This window comes from Acartia tonsa, chromosome 9, assembly GCF_053477335.1.
Source record: "Acartia tonsa isolate MP-2025a chromosome 9, ASM5347733v1, whole genome shotgun sequence".
Lineage (NCBI taxonomy): Eukaryota > Metazoa > Arthropoda > Copepoda > Calanoida > Acartiidae > Acartia > Acartia tonsa.
In genome coordinates, this window is record NC_137268.1 from 16,319,589 (window position 1) to 16,342,854 (window position 23,266).

The following is a 23,266-nucleotide window of genomic DNA, read 5'->3' on the forward strand; positions in this document are numbered from 1 at the left end:
GGGGCCATCAAAGTACAATGTAATATAAATTTGAAGAAGGAGCGATGAAGGGGTGATGTAGGAGCGATGGAGGGGCGATGTAGGGGCCATCAAAGTACAATGTAATATAAATTTGGAGAAGGAGCGATGGAGGAGCGATGAAGGGGCGATGTAGGAGCGATGTAGGGGCCATCAAGGGACTAAGATATATATAATAGTGAAGGGGCCATGAAGAGGCGATATTTAATTAAATAGCCCCTTGGGATAAGAGGACATATCATCTCCTCTTTAGAAGGGGCGATAAAGGAGCGATAAAGGATCATTTAATCGCCTCTTAGGGCAAGGGGCTATTAAATCGCTCCTTTCAAGGAGTCATAACATCGCCTCTTGTTATAAGGGGCTATTAAATCGCTCCTTTCAAGGAGCCATTACATCGCCCCATGTCATAAGAGGCGATCAATTAAAATCATCGCCCCATATGGAGCGATGTCATGGAAAGGACTATACCCAATTTTTGTGTTAAGATTCGCTCTATCCAGGCACATTTACAGCACATTGGGTCCAACATTCTTTCTGCAATGCTCTGAGGAAAATCAGGACTCTCCCTTCCTTCCTTTTATCCATGAGAACACTAAAATTAATACAACAACAACATTCGACACGTTGGACAGACGTATAACTACATACCAAAACTATACAGAAGCTGTGCTTCTTATAAATTACCTTTCCCGGGGTAACTCTTACTAACAGTTCATAGTCATTTTCAAGTCTCTGTCCTTTGAACAATCCTAGCAATATCACCTAAAACATTAAACATAAATTTGTAAAACCCTTTGAAAAAAATAGCCCTTTCTTCAACTAGATAAAATTTTTTCATAATTTTCATTTTTTCCTCCAAATTAAACAGTAATATTTTGATACTAAAGTGTTTCTTTTCCATACCACCTGAGAAAAAAGCTTAGGTATTTAACTTCTGTTACTTCTCTTCGACAATACACTTTTCTGATTACTTGATAAGTATATTTCGCATCGTATCATGGACAGTTTTCCGCGGATATAAAAGTGAAAATCGGTTTTAATCCAGCGGTGATGAATCGGAAAAATATTTACCTTTTGTCCAAAGAAATTTGTGACGTGAGCAAACATTTCAAAACAGAAATCCAGATCTAATGGCTCCTGGTTTAATTATAACATTTTTTATCTAATTCATTGTGACTGTTAGAAAAAAATGGATCGAATTGTTAATGATTGGCCATGATAAGAAAGAAAAATTGAAATATATCACTAAGGCTTTTTAAGCAAAAGTAGAAAATTAGTTACGGAATGAAAATCTACCAACAGATCAAATTTCAAGAGTGTCTGCGATACTCAAATTCAAGCCGCAAAAAAAGTCTGATTGTGTCTGTCTGTAGCAAAGAATATAGCTTACCACTAGACCTATATGGTTCTCCTTTACAATCAAGATTCTTATAGGTCAATGGAATGATTACAATTACGAGATATCATTCCCGGATAAAAATATTCCCAACTCATTAAAAAATATTTTCAAAACAAAAATTTAAAACGCATATACAGGCCTTTAGGGGCGCAGCCGCTAGTATCATGTGATCTAATTACAAACCTTGCACTAATTCAATATAAAAAGTTTGAACTGTAATTATTATTTGATATTATATGTTATGAAATTTCAATTTTGAAGTCAGAACTAAGAGTGCCAACTTCAATTACAAGGAAACATACAAACAAACAAACTTGGTAAAAAATAAAAAAAAATAATTTAAGGGATAAAAAACCTGCTGTAAACATTATTAAAAAAATATTTGTAAAGATTTCGTGATTTTTAGTGGCAAATCTTCGTAGTAATGACGACCTTTGTTTTGCCCCAAAAATATATATTTAGATTTATTTCGTTGGTTGCCTATACTTTATTCCTGATAATAATATAGTTAACATTAGATTTAACTGATATACTATTTTCAAATATGCAGACATCGGGTATAGTCCTTTCCACGACATCCCTCCATAAGGGGCGATTTGTCGTATTTTGAAAATGGCTTTTTATAGGTTATTTTAGGTTAGGTTAGGTTATATTGGGTTAGGTGATTGCCCCACAGGGTTAGGTAATTGGCCCCGCAGGGGCTAGAAATAGGAGAAAACTTACTGTAAAAAATACGAAGAATCGCCCCTTATGGAGGGATGTCGTGGAAAGGACTATACCCCAGACATCTAATTTAATACTTAACCAATATGGGTGGTTTCCCTCAAAGTGCCTATTCGAGCGCAGAGCCAGAAATCCTTGTCCCCTTTTGTTTAGAAACAGAATAAAAAAAAGGAGGGGTGGTAGTTTTTCGTTTGATGGATTTAGGCTAGGTCTTGTTGCTAGAGCACCGCAGATAAAGGCCTCCCGAAAATGTTAACCCCCCCCCCCCCCGTTTTTTAAACTATTAAAAAAATCACCAACCAATGAGTCTATTTTTGATTTTCCTATCTCCCATTATTTACTGTTCAAAAGTTTTGCAGAATTCAAAGTAGTTTTGAATTCACATCCAATTTGAATAAATTAGTAACTTGTACGCATACATTGCATAAAATTAATTCTATACTCAATTTCTATTTCAAGTGTTTTGTGTCTTGTATTTTATGTCCAAGTTTCACTTAGTAGGACCTCATTAAGGCCATGCCAAAGGGGTAGTTGCACGAAGTGCATTTAAACTTGAACTTAGTGAACTTAATATTTTTTCTGTTCAATAGTTTAAACTACATTTCTAAGGCATATATTTAAAAGAATTTTAATTTTCGACCAGGTAGTTTTAAAAATATCAAGACTTGAAAATCGTATTTTGAAAATATTATATAAAAATAGCTGGCTTATTTTCACAAAAACAGCATGGTGACTAATTTAGTGATATCTAATTGTTTGTTATTTTTATTTATTATAATACAAAATTTTATATGTTTGATGGTATACTTTTAACTTCTGCTTGAAATTATTTTTCTGAAATGCACTTCACGCCACTATCTCTTTTGAAAGGGGTAAAATAAGGCGTTTAGGGGGGTAAACAAACCGTTACACCCCTCCCCCCCCCTTGTACGTCTATGTTCTTTTGTATTTAGGTTCAGTTACAAAAAAGTGCTATATTAACTCCCCATCCCATTACTTTAAAATCCTGCTTGTTATGACTCTAATTTTCAAACAGGGAGGTTCAAGAAAAGCCTATAAGATTATATACCACTAACTTATTCCATGTAATTTAATTAGATAGAAATCAGAATATTTTTACAAGATAAAGAATTGAAAATCAAGATATGAATTCATATTTTTTGTACTTTTTATTTAAAGTTTAAAATATTTCAGTGAGATGAAATATTTTAATAAAATGTTATTTTCCTTAATAGTGTGATGGTACATACATTTAGCTGCAAACATTCCCATTTGTCTAGCCTAGATAAATAAACAATTAGTTTTTAAATCTTTCAGTATCTCATCAGTAAATACACAACAGTATCTACAGTCTAGACTTTAAAATATCTTTAAAGTCTATATTTGTAAATTTTCTTAAATATGTTTAGCTATCTATAATATAAAGTAGAACGATGTCTGTCTGTCCGTCCGTCCGTCCGTCTGTCACTTAAGATCTCGGTAACCACTGAACCGATCGGTTTCTACTCTTCAGGGTATATACCTTTTGGTCCTGTGGTGGTTTAAAGCTATTTTTGCGGGGGGTGGGACACACCCAAACCCCCCAAAAATGAAAATTCCTCCCCCCCCCCCAAGAAAAATTATTTTCTTGGGAACACATTAGACTATAAGCAGCACCAGTAGTACTTTATTTTTTTAATTATCTCTTGGGACAAAGCCCCTAGAGGCTAGGGACAAAGCCACTAGTCTATAATACAAAGTAGCTTGATGTCTGTCCGTTTCCCTGTCCGTCCCTTAAGATCTCGGTAACCACTGAACCGATCGGTTTCTACTCTTCAGGGTATATACCTTTTGGTCCTGTGGTGGTTTAAAGCTATTTTTGCGGGGGGTGGGACACACCCAAACCCCCCAAAAATGAAAATTCCTCCCCCCCCCCAAGAAAAATTATTTTCTTGGGAACACATTAGACTATAAGCAGCACCAGTAGTACTTTATTTTTTTAATTATCTCTTGGGACAAAGCCCCTAGAGGCTAGGGGCAAAGCCGCTAGTCTATAATACAAAGTAGCTTGATGTCTGTCCGTTTCCCTGTCCGTCCCTTAAGATCTCGGTAACCACTGAACCGATCGGTTTCTACTCTTCAGGGTATATACCTTTTGGTCCTGTGGTGGTTTAAAGCTATTTTTGCGGGGGGTGGGACACACCCAAACCCCGCAAAAATGAAAATTCCCCCCCCCCCCCCAAGAAAAATTATTTTCTTGGGAACACATTAGACTATAAGCAGCACCAGTAGTACTTTATTTTTTTAATTATCTCTTGGGACAAAGCCCCTAGAGGCTAGGGGCAAAGCCGCTAGTCTATAATACAAAGTAGCTTGATGTCTGTCCGTTTCCCTGTCCGTCCCTTAAGATCTCGGTAACCACTGAGCCGATCGGATTCTACTCTTCAGGGTATATACCTATTGGTCCTGTGGTGGTTTTAAACTATTTTTTGGAAGGGGTGGGACACCCCAAACCCCCCCAAAATCAAACCCCCCCCCCATTTTTTTGTTTATGGGGAAGTTAGTTTTCATAAAACTACTGGCAGCACCAGTAGTACTTAATTTTTTGAAATTTTTTTTTTAATTACCTCTTGGGTCAAAGCCTTAGAGGCAAGGGGCGAAGCAGCTAGTATTATATATTATAGGGTGGGTCGATTTTGGACATTTTTTTCTGTGACCAAAGCGGGGATCTGCAAATGATTTTTATGAGTATAATACACCTCTGGATGATTTAAAATTTATCCTAAGTCTTAAAACCGCTGACGACCAGGCATTTAATTGTATAGCTATTTGTAAATGGGTGTCAAAAATTTATTGAATCATAACTGAGAAAACCTCATAAAACCTCTACAAATTGGACAATTCTCAATAAACCTTTAAAAATGGTGGTTTTTTAGAAATTTCTATGGCTAGGAACGAGATATTTTGAAACGGACAAAAGTTCCTGATTCTACTACTCAAGGCCTTTCCTGGGAGCACCATGAAGCCATAGTTCTGATTCAATAAATTTTTTACCCTCATTCACAAACAGCTCTACAATTGTATTTCTGTTCGTTTGTAAAAGGTTGATAAATAAAGGGTAAGGAAGCGAAATATGACTAACTTTCTTATAGTCGGAAATTTATTATTAAACTGGGGAAATGCACAAAATATTTAGCCCTCTAGCACTAATAGTAACTGAGATAATAAGTGGAAAGGACTTGAATGTCGTCTTTGCATATTTTTTTTAATATTAATTAAATACCTACATTCTTAAGTGGTCGCATTCTAAATCTCAATTTTTTAAAATTCTTTTTCGGTAAGACATTTTATTTAAATTAGTTTTATCTGTTGCACATCCCCTCTTTGTCTAATTCCGATATGAACCCACCCTGTAATATATAAGGTGCTTCTTAAGCATAAAATTTTCCTGTTAATATTGAACCTAATAATTACATAGCTATAACATAAAAATGTGTTAAAATGTTAAATGAATCATATTCACTATACAAAAAGAAGACAACATCCAAAAGTACAAAATATCACGTATAGACAAACGAACAAAGTTTTTTTTTTTTTTAGAGAAGTGGTTATAAATAAGAAGAGAGAGAGAGAGTCAATAAATGTGTTTTGTATCAAGACCGACAATCTAACAGACCAAAAAAGTTGTATTCTGAAGCACTACAGTAAGGGATTCCTTAGCGAAATTAAGTCTATCTGCGTTAAGGACTGATGGGAACACAAAGTGAATACAGAGTAGCTCTTAACAACAATACCTGTGTCCATAGGCGCATTTGCATCCAATGTTTTGACCAATCCCATCCTAAAGAATAATACAATATTTATAACTAACGAGCACGCCCCCTAAAAGCCTCTAGGGGCACTTTAGCTTTGAAGGAAGGGTGTCGGTGGGAGAGTTGGAAATCGAGACCATCTTTCATTTCAGTTTTAAAAAGATTTTTTTTTAGGGGGGGGGGGGGAGGTTAATTTTAATTCTAGGGGCGTTTTCTCTTGAAAGGGGGGTGATATCCTCCTCAAAATAGTTATAAAACTTCCCAGGACCTATTAGATGCTACACTGTTAAAGAGAATCATATCACAGACAATCTTTCTGTTACTTAAGTATAAAGGATTGAAATAAGGCACAATATAAAAATATTTTCATTTAGATTATTTGTCAAGTTAAGTTAACAATCTGAAGTATGTATTTCTCTTTTTCTTGTACTGCTAATTTATTTAGACCCAGGGACCTCAGAGGATAAGACAATGGACGATAAATTGATACTTACCTCCAAAGACAATGAACATACCCCTATGTAGATCACAATTATTAATTGAAAAGTTTGGACACTACAAGTTTAGAATCAACCAAGCAATATTCAATATTAGTACCCAAAGTTTTGTAGCCAACAAATACTGTTGCTATAAAACTAATGAGTGCCTGTAAATTAACCGTCCAATTGTGGTATGCGGCAGCTCTGGACCATGCAGAAACCAAGACATTATAGTGATGCTACGCACCTAGCTAAATCCTGTTATTCTACAATTGTAAAGCCACCTGGAAATATGTCAGATAACGGTACTGATTTCATCTCTCAGTTGTCCTGCAAATGGAGGGAGGGGTGTTACCCCTCCCTCTCCCATCTTAAGCACCGGAACCTTCCCCTTCAACCACCAAGTTATCAGCACCACCTCAACCCTGAGGATAAAGGATCTAAACCTGCCCTCACCTGATAGAATCACCCCCACACAGACTGTTGTTGTCACAAGTAATCATCAAACCTTCCCTCTTTAGTACCCAGACCTACCACTCAACCCCTCTATGCTTATCTACCTATTGTGCTGCTCCATGGGCTATCCTGCCTGCCCCAGACAGGGATAGCCATCTACCTAACCATTGCAATTATCTATGTTTTACTGTATGATTTATCTTTAACTATCTTTATTCCTAATCCATATGTATTTATATTATGGTTAACTGTATTCTTAATTCCCCCCACCCTTTCCAGGGATGGGGGAATCATGATTGCCCAAACTGACTATGGTATATGTATTATAATGCTTTTATGTTATGATTATTTATTCCTATCCATGTAGTTATTGTTTGTTGTATATAGCTTTAGTATCCTTTAAACCTTCAATAAAGTGACAACTGAAATAGATGTTGATTCTTGTCTAGTGAATGCTAGAGAAGCGTAGCTTCTCTATAGTAAGGTGTCCACGTCTGTTCACACTGCCGTAGTCTTTATTCGAACTCTGGTGTCTGCCATTTACCCTAGGCGGATACCACACAATGTCCCCTTCCTTCTTGCCATTTAGACTAGACCTGACGTGTTTATTTGGTAACTGAAGAAAACTAAATAATTCAAACTTTTCAACTTATATAAATTGTTAGTATACACAGTGTAATCTACACACAATGGTGTCCATTTACTTCCGCTTATTCACACATCCACAGAGTAGCGCGTTTTCACTCAAAATGACTTGTTGAGCACAGAACCCCACCCTCCTTGCCTATATTTTGAAACCCAATGGAGGACAGGTTAGATTTTAGTTTGTTTTTTATATATTACTTTAGGCCAGGTTAGGTTATGTTATATAGGGAACTGGGTAACCCCACAGCGTAAGTGAACCGTAGGATAACGGCTCCCCGCAGGAATTAGGAATAAGAACCAACCCCCCACCTTTTTTAACTTTCAATTTATTTTAAATGCGGGCACTTTCAAGGAAAGCACCTACACTCCTCGAGTGCTTCTTAATTGTATAGTTTATTAAGGTAGGAAATTGGACTGTTAATCATTAAAGTTAATTTCAAACTAGGAATGTCCAAACTGTTCAACCAATAATTTTAATCTAAATTGTTTGTGCTGTTGTAATGAGATGCTGTTCTGACAATATTATATTGCGAAACATGTACGGAATTGAATGTACACCGTAATTTCCACACAAACACTTGGATTAACTTTCCAAGGATTTTACTCTGTAAATAAAACTTTTTTTGTGGTTTAAGAGCATTTATTGAACCGTACAGTTTACATAAATTAAATAAATATCAACGTAACTTTGAAACAAATGTAACATATGTCCAGGGAAGGTTTATAACTATTTTTGGGGAGGGTACCAGTACCACCAATCTTCAAAAATAAATTGCCCTTAAGATTTGCTAAACACTTTTTTATTTTAAATTTAAAATGGAATGGGTAATAATTGCCCCGGGTTTTTTTGTTTGTTTGTCCGTTGTATTTTGACACATTACATCAATTGAAATGTTTGATTAAATTTCAATATCAAAATCTATTCTTTCAATATCAAAACGCAAATCTTAACTTAGTTGTAAGTCTGTCTGATTTATTGAGCTGCGCTTTAATGGATGTTGGCATCCTTGTTTATTTTTGTTACCTGCATGACAAACGTCTCCAGCCGCATACACATCTGTCAGTTAAAATATGCTTTACTGATGGTAAATAAATTAAAATTTTTGGAGGAAAAGTTCGAACACTACAATGTACAAGTTTGATCCAGTACGTGTTTATACAACTTTGATTAACTGGTTAATTTACAGTCCAATCTTTACCCCCTGCTTAAATTAAAATTAATGGTTGAAATGTTAGGACTCTACTATTTACTCATTTGAACTAACAATCAAGATTTATAGGTTTCCAAGTTTTTAAGCCAACATATAAGAGAACGTGTTTAGGTACATTTTAAATTTAAATTCCAATGTTTCAACTAACACATTAATTATGCACTTAAGACTGAATGAAAGTGTTTAACAATATTTAAAAAGATTCATTATCCAAAATTTCACAACTACAAGGATATAAATATTAAATAGATTTCGCTGATAAGCCAGATCTAATTTAATTTAATTTAACTATACATAATTGTTATGTGAAACTTTGCATTTAAGCTTAAAAGATTAAATTAAATTCGTACAATATTTATACAAGACTTAAAATTAGTACCGAAGGATATAAATTTATCAATAAGCCATTTTTTGTTGATAATAACGTTTATCAGCACATTATAGCACATCCTAAAAGGGAAACAAATGTCAAACAAACGAACATTAAAAAAATCCGAATTAAAGACGCATTCAATATTCAAAAAAAGTCTGCAAAATATTTCTAATTTATTCATCCCAATCAAAAATTATTTATTTAATGATACTTAATTTGGAAATGCTTTCTACGACTTGAGATGCTTCGCATATAACATAATGCCTTATGGTCCAAAGAATCAGTATTCTAAAAATCTATACACACTGTACTAAAAAAATCATCATATTTAAAATGAACATACAGACTATCTGTTAATAATCATGGAGTTGCTACGATTTCTAAAATGTACCAAACTTTAACAGAAATCACCATGCCAAGTTAGAATCGATAGGACAAATCTAAAATATCTGAAATAAAGATAAGAGCTATCCATTACGGACGAATGGATCAAACCTATATTTAGAATAGGTTTAAAATATTTACTCTGAGGCACTATAAAAGCCTACAAAATAAAGTTTGATAAAATGATCCAACTAACTATTGGACAATTTAGTAGCGTAAAAATGGGAGATGTGTTTTGTTTGAAGGGGGGTGGGTTTAACATTTGCTCCCAAAGTAAAATAGCCTAAAATCAACCCTCTAGAATACTGAAAAATGGTCTAAAACCATCCTTAGGCTTCTATTTGAAATTCAAATTCTAAAGGCCATTATGATGCTTCACTCATATGAATAGTAAAAAACTCTCCTACCTCACTTATTTTTAATTTATCAAAAAAATATTGGGTAGGGGGTATCAGTGCTCAACAGGCATCATGTGTAAAAGCACCATCAATTAAAATGAATGACATGCCCTGCAACCAATATGGATGGATGAACAGACAGAGAGAGGATTAACAAAAAGTAGTTTGTAACACGAGATTAATTACAAAGTTCAGGCACAGGAGAAAGGGATGGGTAAATGGATTTATGTACAAACAACAATAAACATCCTTACATCCTTCACAGAAACCAGAAAAATAGAACAAGTGTAACTGTCCAGCAGCTGAGTACACTTTTGCGTAAACAGGAAGCATTGGCTTTGTCTTAGGAGTGAGATGATGTAGTTTGGCTTTAGTCTCCAGATTTAGGTGCTGCAGGCCTCCAGGTGGTCTCTGGACAGGTGAAATTATTTTTTTTTAGGAGTTAGAGGTCAACTTAAAGAACAAAATATGTACCTTTTTTAAGGTTATTTAATATTTGAAGAAAAATACTAACATGGAACTTTTTACTCGTTAATCCAGTAAGAGGGGAGTGGATGGGGAAAATCATATATTTAGCCCCCATGATACTATGACTGCCCACCTTAAACTAACCCTATATCTCTGATATAGGGCCTACCATAATACTATGGCAGCCCACCTCAAACTAACCGTACATCTCTGCAGTAGGGCCTACCATGATACTATGGCAGCCCACCTCAAACTAACCGTACATCTCTGCTGTAGGGCCTACCATGATACTATGGCAGCCCACCTCAAACTAACCGTACATCTCTGCAGTTGGACCTAGTATGATATTATGACAGCCCACCTCAAACTAACCGTACATCTCTGCAGTAGGGCCTACTTTGATACTATGGCAGCCCACCTCAAACTAACCTTACATCTCTGCAGTAGAGCCTACCATGATACTATGACAGCCCTCCTCAAACTAACCGTACATCTCTGCAGTAGGGCCTACTTTGATACTATGGCAGCCCACCTCAAACTAACTCTACATCTCTGCTGTAGGGCCTACCATGATACTATGGCAGCCCACTTCAAACTTTCAACCAAAACTTTTGCGCCTGTTTAACTTTGTCAGGAAATTTGAATGTTTCAAAAAGTTTCTAATCTATGTTGAATGCCATATAGGTTCAAAGGATTTGTGTTCACTCTAAAAAAATCTACGAAATATTTAGATTTTACAAAAAAATATGATCGTATATTTGTTATTAATTTCATAAGAAATGAAGTCCATCCATCCTTTCTCAAATTATAAAGTTAATTATCATCATAAGAACCTATTTTGTATTTACTTTTTAGGCCATTTATTAATGAATAGTGGCTTTGCCTCTAGCATCAAGAGGTTCTAAATTAGAAGGGATAGACAGAAAATAGCCTAAAACCATAACAATAGCAAGAATTAGGAAAGAGAATAGCATAAAACTATACCTGTATAAGGCTTCCCTACAATGGAGAACTCTATCAGTTCAGTGTTTTTCAAGACTTTTAAGGAAAGACAAAAAAAACCTTACTACTTTAAACATTAGTAGGATAATTTTATTTTTATGATTTTTTTTCCCAGTTTAATTACTGCTGGTAGGGACAGATTTATATAATTGTTTAAAATGTGTTCCATGAAACTCGAGTGAAACTATGATGGATATATGTTACATGTGGATATATTGACAGGGGAAAATTTGTCCTCAAATTAGGTTGCTAATATGAACCTCATTTATTGGTTAGTTCGTTTAGTTCAGTAGTAGAGGAAGGAGTGGGTTAAAGGGAATGATTGGGGTGGTATCGTTATTTTTTTGCAGCTGCAAGCATCACTTTAACATGACAATATATCCATTACTAAGTGCGTGTATCAAATAATATGTTTGTACATAAAGGGGTGATGATTTTTGGTTGAGATCTCGTAATTGAGTGCACTTATAAACGCCAAATAATACCAAAGGGCCGGGCTAACAAATCTGGTATGAATTTTATGATATTTATTTTAATATTCGTGGAAAATTGTCTGTAATTCAATGCTATACATGATTTTTTAGTATGGCTGGGATCCGGTGCTAATCCAGCGGATAAACCGGTTTCGACACCATACTTGAAAATCACATATCATAAAACAGCTCGAAGATGCAGTAGGCAAAATAATCGGTCTACGGCCATGCCATGTTGAAAGCACCAGTTCTCGTCTGATAACGCAAAATAATCTCACCTGTTTTTTTTATTTTATGTTTTTTACATAAAATATCGAGAAAAAAGTTTATTAAAATTCAAGAATATTTTTTCTACTTGTGGACTGTTTGAAATAAGTTTTAACAAAATTTTATTTAACAACATTTGAAATACATATGAAATTTTGGTTGTCTTTAATTTTTGGAGTGCCACTAATACACGTTTACGAAAAATATATACAATAATTAGCCTCCCCCCCTTAGTATATGAATGATGTACATAGTTACTGTTTTAATTACACATTTCAACCATTTATGTAAATTCAAATACTTTTTTATTTACATATTTTTCTATTCAATATAAATAGAGGGTTAAAAAATAAGATTTATTTTCTAAAGCTAATTCAGGATGAATTTGGGTACTTAGTAACTTATTTCGGCATAAATGTGAATTGAGATTTAAGTTTGTACCTAACGTAAGTTTTTTTTTTAAATTGCAAAATTACTTAAGTGCTTTATTGTCGATCTTAAAGGTATGATTTAGTGTCCCAATATTTTATTGTATCAACCTATTCTTTCAAGTATGGCTTCGAAACCGATTAATTTCCAGTTGAAAAGAATCAGCTCTCATACAAAATAATAATGTACAGCACGTAAAAAAACATAAGATTAAAATCATTTTTTTTATTCCCGAGGGGCAGAAGGATTTTAATACCCGCGGAAAGCTAACTATGTGATGCGCTGTTTAAATATTAAAGTGTTTTTTTTTATCTGTTGCTAAAGATCTTGGTAAATACTGTTCCGAATTAATTGTAATTTTCAATGAAGCTTTATAAATGTCTTCGGGTTTTAGGTTAATTTTTTACTACCGCACGCTACTGGTTTTAAGGTTTTTTTTTTTCAAATTAAACTCCCAACGTCCCTTCCTCTTCGAAAAAGAGCCCCTAGATGCGAAAACAATGATTGTTTAAAAACTACATGGTAGAAAGTGATACTATGTTATCAAAGCATTTATTTCCTTTGACAGATGTTTCCATGTTATCATTGACAACAATGGCTCCTTCCTCGCTCAACTCTAATACATCCCTAAACAAAATAATAACATTTTTAACAGGAATTTTATGGGATAAGATAATGGAGGATAAATTAATGTTCACTCCAAGTTTGATACACAAAATTAACCCTTACCATTAGTTTGAACCAACCAATAGCAACAAATGAAATAATGCATTCATAAAATTTACAGTACAATGTCACCTTCCTGAAAACATTTAAGAAATTGAAATATAAACTAATGCGATCACATAATAAACAACTTTTTAAAAAGTTTCAACTTAAAATATTTATTTTTATTGGCACAGATTTTAAGATGTGTTGGAATAGTAAATTCTATTCTTGTAGAGCTGTCAGAACAGGACATCATGTAAAAATTTAAATAATTAAAAATCTCTTGAGGTTAACACTATAAGTACCCATTGACTTTGGCAATATTGGCAGGACTAAAGAAAAAATTTAATTTTGATTGTTTAGTACATACTAGCGGTGTCCAAACATTTCCAACTATATTTTTGAGGGAAATTTTGTTGATTATAATTTGGGTGTAATGTATATCAATTTATCGTTCATTTTGTCTGGTATATTGGTCTTTTTTTCTTTAATTATTGTGCTGTTATTCAAGTAAGTTTTTTTTTGTCTGAAGCTTAAGAACTCAATAAATGTTGAACTGATTGGGTTCCTTACCGCAAGCTGTGATGGGTTTAGGCTATTTCATAATTCAAATTAGGTCGGACTTTGAGGAGAGTTTTAAGCTATTTTTCTAGCCCCTCTCTCTACCCATTCTGATTAATTAGCCCTAGATGCTAGAACGTAGCCGCTAATAAGATATAATATTACTTAAAAGCTGGGCCCATATGATTCTTATATACAAGCAACTGTACCTCATCAATTACCTCATACAGGCGGGGATGCTGTCCATGACAATCAAACGCTAGGTCCAACAACCCAGGATGACTAATGGGAGCCAAATGTCTCCTTTTCTGTCCAAACACCCAGGATATTAGGTAAAGTAGCACCTATCAGACAACCAACTCTTTGATTGCACGACCTTTGTCTGAGAAATCCTAATGAGTTGCGCCTATTTTGGGCCAAAGCACCCCCCCTACTCTAACTATTAATGTCCCGCACCTGACATAGTAGCAGAAAGAACCATTTTTAACGCCTTAGTTATGACTCGGTGTTAAGCTATGGTCATGGGTTTACAAGCAACCGTGAAAGTTATATCCACTAGTAGTGGGAAGATATATTTGTTACCGGGAAAGAAAATAATTCCCTCACCACAAAACCATAAAGATTGATGCGTGTTTACTTTTCATCTTCACAAATTCTAATCTACATTTATACAGAAAAGCTAAACCAGAAACACCAGAGTTCGATAGGCATAAGACACTGGAAGTTAAAATGCAAATCCCCAATAATAATCACTAAGCTACCTCTTTTGTAGATTAAAAGTTAATTATTTTCTACTTACACTGTTAAGTTTACAAACTAATCAAGTTTAAATAGAAGAAACCAAAGTTTTGAGCCAAGGAAACAGTGTTTAAAAAACTTTGGGTACCAGTAACATTTACAATCCAATGCCCCTTTCCTCCCTAAGAAATGTAGAATAAGGATTATGCAAAAAATTGTATAACATAGCAGTCTGACATCTATTGGGAGATTCAAATAGATAAAATGTCCTTTAACAGATCAAACTATGTTTCCTAGAGGGCCTAGAAGTCTAGTATCAAAAAACCTAAAAAATGCGCAGTATTTCAACCCTAAGATTAAAAAAACTTTTCTTGTCCAATCTTAGCTATATAATGGATATTTTGTGAACTGAATGCATCTCTTATTCTACATTTTGATTTTTGTAATTCATAACGAATTAAAATAGGGCAGGAAAATAAACATTTATATTCATAAAAATTTGTGGAAGATTTTAATTTTTTTCTTCAAAGCAGGCCTACATATACAAACAAACAATTGAATTACTGAAATTACACTGACAGTAAGTGGGTGTGCGTCTGTCCTCTGTATTTCCAAATAATCACAAATACCATTAGAATGGAGGTAGCTTTGTATTAGTCCTCTAATAGGATTTAGGCTTTTTATTAGAAGAGAAGTTGGCTGTGTCAACATTTTTTAGTGCCCCAAGCATCTGTTTGAAACATAGTCTAAAAGCATCCCAAGACTTTTATTTTGAAATAAAATAGCTTAAAACATTATGGGACCCATGTGAAGCTTCTTTAAAATGGAGAACTCAATCAGTGATCAGAGAAATCTAAACTGGCAAACAAATAAAAATTCTTACATTATATAATAGGATGAAATTAAAAAGGAGAGTTGTTAACGTCTAGAGGCGAAGCTAGTAGTAGTAGTTTGAATAAAATGTTTGAAAGACTGGATAAAATACAATATAAAATTCTCTATAAGCTATCCTGAAAAAAAATAGCACTCTTTAAAATTCCTTTAGAAGAAATGATGATATTTAAAATTTTCGCTTCTTCTTTGTAAACAGAAATTCTGATTCTAGCTACATTTTCTAGTGGCGAAGCAACTCTATACCTAAGTCATACGTCTGTTAGTAACGTCCTTCTTCTTTGTAAATAGAAATTCTGAGTCTAGCTACATTTTCTAGTTGCAAAGCAACTCTATAAGTCATATGTCTGTTAGTAACGTCCTTCTTCTTTGTAAATAGAAATTCTGATTCTAGCTACATTTTCTAGTTGCAAAGCAACTCTATAAGTCATACGTCTGTTAGTAACGTCCTTAAATTTATCTTTTAATCAAAATCTACTTTTTCTGCGAACTACCTTTTTTACTTTTATTGAATTACTAGTGGCTACGCCCCTGAAAACATTATTTTTTTTGGGGGGGGGGGAGGGTATGGTTGAGTTTTTAAGGGGCAATTTCGCTGAAAGGGTTTGTTGTAACGGTTCCGTTCCCAACTATAGCTTCAACCCTTTCCTAGACCTATAAGAAGCTTTATTGTAAAGAAGAACCATATAAGCTAGAAACAAACCAAAATCCTGTTACTTTCGTACAAAAATTAGCTTTGCTACTATAATGTTTGTATTAATTTCTCCTTGTTTTTATATTGAATGTTTGATATAAACATTGTACTTGGAATATTATTCTTTAAGCATTCGCAGATCATATGTACTTTAGACTGGTTCAATAATACATTATATTCGCAGATCATATGTACATTAGACTGGTTCAATAATACGTTATATTCGCAGTTTATTTGTAAATTAGACTGGTTTAATAATACAATATATCGCAGTTCATATGTACATTAGACTGGTTCAATAATACATTATATTCGCAGATCATATGTATATTAGACTGGTTCAATCATACAATATATTGGCAGATCATATGTACCTTAGACTGGTTCAATCCTAATGCATTATATTTACAGATCATGTGTATATTAGACTGGTTCAACAATGCATTATATTCGTAGAATATTTGTACGTTAGAATGGTTCAATAATATAAATATTTGCAGATCACTGGTTCAACTCACTATCAAATGCAATGATTATGTCAAACTTACATTGATTGAGAAATTAATAGCCAAGAAAACAAAAAAGTTCTAAAATTTATAATCAAGGGATATTAAGGAATAAGACAATTGACAATAAATTGTACACCCCAAATTGCGACAATTAAATACATTATAATTTTTGGTGGACAGTTTTAACACTGCTGCTAGTTTGAACAAACCAATCAATGTCGTTTTTATTAAAAATACTTATGTTAAATAGTTTTAGGTAAGGCTATAGCTGTATAAGTATAATTACAAAAGAGAATAAGAAATAAATAAACAATATTCTCTTATTAAGAAAAGTTTATTAATCATTAAAGGTTTAATAAATATAATAAAATTTCTTAGTTATAAATAAGCCACAGCCGTAGTTGAATTTGATTTTAGTTGAATATTAGAATGTCTAGATTATCAATCTTAAAATTTTTTGCGTCTCCTTAAATTTCTTTTAAGTTTGACTGACTATTTTGCAGGTATCTAAAGGGATAAGACAGTGGTTCAATAAATTGATGTACATCCCTAATGCAGATACACAAAATTACCCCTTCTGTAGATTACAATTAGTGATTTAAACGTTTGTACAATCAACTTAGTCAACCAATCAATCAAAATCAATTTAAGTCCTCAAAGCTGTTTAAATTTTGCGGACTAGAGCAATAAACAGTCGAAAGTCTCCTACCTCGATGCTATTTGTCTGATTGACCAAAAAAGATAATGAATCTATTTATAAAGAAAGTTCTTACTTGAAAAATTGTCCGCCAGGTGTCACCCCTGTTGCAGATACAATAAAATCAGCACCTAAATCAATAGTATAAATTCAGTTACATCGCGTCATAAATAAAAAAATTAAAAATTGCTAATGCTTGCAAAACCATATGAGGGAATGCCTTGGCTATAAATACTCAGATAGGGGAAAGCAACGCCATAAGAAAAGAGTAGCCAAGCCCAACCCAGAAACTTGCATGTATTACTAAAAAAAAGGATGTCGGTTCAATCTGTATTTTAGGTAAGATACATGCAGCGCGGGGATCTTCATGGATAAGACAAAGGGCGATAAATTGATGTATAGGTATACTCAATTAAAACAAAATTACCCCTGGCTAAAATAACGATACCCTCATCCATCCCAATTACCCTATCCCCTTCCCTCTTACTGAATGAACGAAATGACCAATAAATGAAGTCCATATTAGCAAACTAAATTGACTACAAATTTATTATTGTCAATATATCCACATTTTCTATATCCATTATCCTACCACTCCAATATTAGAAATATCTCTTACCTACAATAGAGCCATCTGTGAACCTGACATAAACTGGATATTTCTCATCTCCTGAAGTTGATTAGAATAATTTATTTTTGTTTATCTAATGTTTATTATTGAAAGTAAATTATTACAAGAACAAGCAGCTGATCTCAAGTAACTAACGGCACTGTATTTTAAGAGGGAGAGTAGTGACATGAGAAATAGCCTAATACCCTGCCAAGACTTAATTCTTAAAAATAGCCCAAAAATTTTCTAGGACCATGTAAAGCTTCGCTAGCAGACAAAGAAAAAAATTCATAGAAACTTCTCTATAATCAAGTTTAAAAATGTAATTATGTCCATGTTAAGCATCCTGTGTTTTCTAAATAATGTTAAATATCAAATGAGTTGTTTCTCCAAATTTGTTAATGTCAGTTTTTCTGACTTTTTAAATTTAATAAGCTTTGCTTTTATGTGTGTTGTCATCCTTGTTTTGTATTATAGATGTCAAAAGGTAAAAAAAACTTTTTTTCTCATTAGATTGAAAATCTATTGAACCATAAAGTAAATAAGAATTTTTAAACTAAGGGGGGGGGGGGGAAGTTTTGACACTGATTTGCGTAAACCTGGCACCTAGGCTTTATCTTTGGACTGAGAGGATAGATTATTAATGATAAAATCATTCTTATATGATGAATTTCACGAAGTTTTAAGATTTTTTTGGATAGGCCTCCAGGTTTCGGAGCTCCAAGCCTCCAGGTGGTCTCTGTAAAGGTAAAAATGAAAAAAAAATTTCTTTTTAAGTTACAAATCAACTTATAAAACAAAATATGCAACTTTTTACTTCAAATATGTGAATAATATTAAAAAAGATGCATATTTTGTTTTATAAGTTGACCTGTAACTTTTTTTTTCATTTTTACCTGTACAGAGACCACCTGGAGGCCTGGAGCTCCAGAACCTGGAGGCCTATCCAAAAAATCTTAAAACTTCGTGAAATTTATCATATAAGAATGATTTTATCACTAATAACCTATCCTCTCAGTCCAAAGATAAAGCCTAGGTGCCAGGTTTACACAAATGTGTCAAAACTTCCCCCCCCCCTTATAAAAGCTTTCAAGAATTTGAAAAAAAGACGATTATATAATTTTAAAGTTTGTTGTACTTTCAATGAAAAATATAATGAGACATCTTTCATACTTTTATAATCAAAGATTTTAAACTTTGAAATGAATATTAAATATATTATGATTTTCCTACATGAATTAAAAGGAATTCATATGTATTTTGTGATTTGTTTTTTAAGTCTGTGAAAAAATATTGGTTAAAAAGTTTTAACACTTGGTACTAATTTTAACCAACCAATCAAGATTGAATTAAAGTAAGTTTATCAAGAAAGCAAGTAGGGGCGTCGTGGCTCAGTGGTTACACACTGTTCTACGGTGGTGAGAGTTCGAGTTCAATTCTCCATGTGTTGACTCGAATTTCTCTTCGCAACAATCACGCAACTTCCCCTGGTTGTGTAAGAAGGGGATTATTGAGTAAGCTTGGATACTTAATAGTCACGTACATAATATCAGTCCTTCCCTTATCCCAAGTTCCTCTGCGGAGAGCGTCATTCATTACGGTGACTTAATTTGGGACACCTGCCACACTCGGCGAGGGTGAGGTAATAATGAGTAGCTCTCATGAGGTAGCGGGTCAAGTCATAATGTGCTTGAACGTGGAGCTTGATGGCCCTAGTGGCTATACAAAAGTGTCTCAACCTACTCCATGACTACTTAGGTCCAAACCCTAAGAAACTATGGCTCATCATCAATCAATTAATCAAGAAAGCAAGTATATAAAACTGTGGATATCAGTATAATTTATCTAAAGTTAAATGTCCCTTCCCTACCTGTCGGACAACTAACAGTGTAAGCAAGGGATTTAAAGGGATAAGACAATGGCCGAAAAAATCCCCAATAAAACTCACACAAAATTACTCCTTATGTAGCGTAAAATAGTTAAAACGTTTGAACACTCAACTTGATAAACCAACAGTCACAAATCACTTAAATCCCCAAAGTTGTTAAGCCAACAAATAATTAAATGTTATTATAAAACTTTGGGGACTAGTGTAATAATCAGCCCATTGTCCCCTCTCTATCTGATTATAAGCGCAATCTAAAATTTTGCTTCCAACAAGCTAATAACACCTACCTTCTTTAGTATTTTGTGTGTCCCCATACTCTTGAGGTGTAAGTATTTTATCTATTTGGACATTGTACTTTATGTCAACTTTCTTCTTAGAGGCCGAACCCTAAAATAGATATTTATCGCATCGTGTTATAAAAAACTTTCAGCAGATATTAAAATTCAAAATTTTAAGATTAAACAAGTTACAAAACATGTATTAATACTTGATTTTTCAGCATGGCTTAGAACCGGTTCTAATCCAGCAGATATTAATCGGTTTCAAAGCCAATATTATCCCTGATCATTTAAAACCTTGTTGATAATGAGCTTTAGGATCAGAAAGTGAATACTTAATTATGAACCACTCATTTTTTACATTATGGTTTTATAATCGATATGTTATTACTTGGATGTTGCACGATATTTCCATATGCTCACTAATAAAGTGATACTCGCAGCTGGCTATAATAACAATATGTAGTATGTACCCCCATCGAACCCTTTTACCACACTGGATGAACGAACAGACTAATAAATAAGGTTCATATTAGCAACCTAAATTGACGACAAATTTTCCCATGTCAATATTTCTACGAATACTATGTAAGTCCATTGGTTTTATGCAGGGTTCGGAAGCCGCGCCTCAGCCGCGCATAAGCCTCAGTTTTAAACCTGCTTGTGAGCAGAAAAAGAAATTTCAGAAAGAAGGATTGTCTGTTAAAGAGACAGTTTTATACATCTAGCTGAATTTTATAGTGATAAAATGACGATTTCACTGAGGCTTACACGCGGCTTACGCGGGGCTTACGTGCGGCTTCCGATCCCTGGTTTTATGAATGTTATAATACTGTATAATTCTTGTAATGATTTAAAATTAAAAATACCTCAGATTGTAAAGCTTGATGCCAATCAGGACCCAGAGCGGAACCAAGCATTTCCTAATTAAAAAGAAGAGGATTTAGACCAAATTCAGTAAGGGTCCACAATCAACAATCAAAACATTCAAAAGTTGTCTGCCCTTGGCTGTTTTATTTTGAAGTCTGTAAAAAAAAACCATCTCTTTAACTGTTAAAAGACAGCCACATTCACACCTGTCATAACTATTCTTTTGTATTTATTGCTGTATGAAATACTGATGCTAAATTGTAGTCGTGTATTTTCTGCGGACAATTCCTTTTCGAAAACTATTACTCTATGTACCCTAACTCATTAGATGCCCTTTATAGAAATATCCTTTTATGTTTAAAAATGTACCTTTTGTGAGTTAATATTAGAAGTTTGAACTGTGTACTTTGCTCTTTTACAAGGACCACCTTCTTCTTTACCTTTCTACATAAACAATTAAATATAATTCAATGGAATTTATTCAGGGAGAGAAACGACTTTTCAATAAAAAAAAATCAGCTACGACCCGGGAATAGGGGAACATTGGACTTTAAATTATACTGGTATCAAATGCTCAATAAACTGCTCTCTTATTTGTAACTTTGGATACTTAATCAGATTTTGATTGGTTGGCTCAAACTAGCAATGTTTAAAATTTTCAACGACAAAAAAATTTAATCTACAGAAGGGGCAATTTTGTTTATCGTCGATAAGGATGTACAATAAATAAATTGTCCATTGTCTTATTCCTGGTTTCGACATTGAAAATACACTCCCCCTTCAAATATTCTTTGACTTTTTTTTTGCTAAAAATAAAAATCAGCAACATTCGTATGATAAGAAACAGAAAAAAACTTTTTTAGTAAAACGGGAATCAACCAATTCTTTATTTGTAGCTTTATAACTGTCCCTAAAATCATAATTTCTGTAATAAAATATGTTTATGTAAATATCTTAAATTACAACAATGCACATTTTAAAGCTCTGAGACAGTAATCCACTTGTAACCCCAGGGAACTTAAGGGATAAGAAAATTAATGATGTTCGGATATTGCTAGTTTGTGCAAGCTGATAAAGTGTCCAACGTTTTTAAACCATCAAATGAGGGAACGTCATTGTGGACCAGTATAATTTATAGTTGAATTAACTATTCCCCCTGCTTTGAATACAGACGAATAGAAAGATGAAGGTTGATCCACAAATAAAAATAGGATTTTGATTCTTAATCTTCAACTATAATTTGAAGATTAAATTGTCAAATAAAATTCCATTTTTGTATTTTGTTAAAAATAAATTTCGTCACAATTATCAAAATAAAAGGATCTTTTGTTAACAATTCTTTTGTCCTCGAACTTGAATTAATTTATCATAACTTTTACCAAAATATTTTTTATTTCAAAATCAATATCAAAATTTCTTACATATATAATAAATGTAATTTTAAGATATAACAAGAATAAACCATGTTAATGACAAAGTGATGCAATAAGGTTATTTTTATGTTTAGAGCAAGAAAAAAGTGGCTTAGATAGATACCATAAACTTTAAAAGGAAAGGATGTATGTGTACCGAAAGATATCTCTAATTGATTGACCGACTTGTTTCTTCTTTAAAATGAAGCTACTTATAGGTCTCAGAAAGGTTTACAATACCCCTAGAAAAAATGTCCCTCCCACCATGGAAGTGAGCTAAGAGGCCACCATGGGCATGGTTTTAAGCACTATGGAAAAAATGGAATCATATGATATTTAAAGAGTAGCTATGCTGTAAGAAATTTGTTACCTCAACTTCTTTAATGAGAAACTGTGAAGCACCGGGATCTAAAATAATACATTTAATTTTTCTTATATAAAAAAAACTTAGAGCTTCTTCTCAATCCTTTCTTACGTTCTTAAGTAACTAACGAGGGTCTAAATAAGTTCATCAATTTAAAATATTCAGTTGTAATCCTATTATGTACAGTAATAAGCTTTTTTTATCTATAACGAAGTAACTTGCGTACCGCTGAAACCCTACGTATAGTTATCTATTGAAGTGAAGCTTCTTATATGTTCAGAGAAGGTTTATATCTATTTTGAGGAAAGGTATCTTCACCCTCCCAAGAGAAATCGCTCATAGAAAAAATACCCAGCCCCAATAAAAAAAAATTTCTTAGCCTTTTCCTTTTATAAACTACGATTGAAAATGGGGGTTCGACCCCCCCCCCCCCTCAATGGTGTAGATGCCTCTAGGAGCGTAGCTGCTAGTATACCAAAAAGAAATACAATTTTTCATTAAAAAAGCCTGTATTGTATAATATTGTACTT

At 33.5% G+C, this 23,266-nt stretch overlaps 1 protein-coding gene across 2 annotated transcripts in view; it reads right to left on the minus strand.

Moving 5' to 3' along the window:
* Positions 1-23,266, minus strand: part of Pyroxd1 (pyridine nucleotide-disulfide oxidoreductase domain 1) — a 418,591-nt gene that overhangs the window by 15,965 nt on the left and 379,360 nt on the right. Inside the window, exons 10-21 of one of the 2 annotated variants that reach the window (XM_080171153.1) lie at positions 22,743-22,780; positions 21,330-21,404; positions 20,960-21,013; positions 20,100-20,199; positions 17,934-17,984; positions 17,391-17,445; positions 13,076-13,143; positions 8,536-8,568; positions 5,914-5,960; positions 3,366-3,421; positions 1,090-1,153; positions 703-780 (exon numbers count right to left, since the gene is read on the minus strand). In XM_080171153.1, coding sequence (XP_080027279.1) covers positions 703-780; positions 1,090-1,153; positions 3,366-3,421; positions 5,914-5,960; positions 8,536-8,568; positions 13,076-13,143; positions 17,391-17,445; positions 17,934-17,984; positions 20,100-20,199; positions 20,960-21,013; positions 21,330-21,404; positions 22,743-22,780 — 719 coding nt within the window. The remainder of the gene's footprint in view (positions 1-702; positions 781-1,089; positions 1,154-3,365; positions 3,422-5,913; positions 5,961-8,535; positions 8,569-13,075; positions 13,144-17,390; positions 17,446-17,933; positions 17,985-20,099; positions 20,200-20,959; positions 21,014-21,329; positions 21,405-22,742; positions 22,781-23,266) is intronic. The other variant, XM_080171154.1, reaches the window with a different exon arrangement.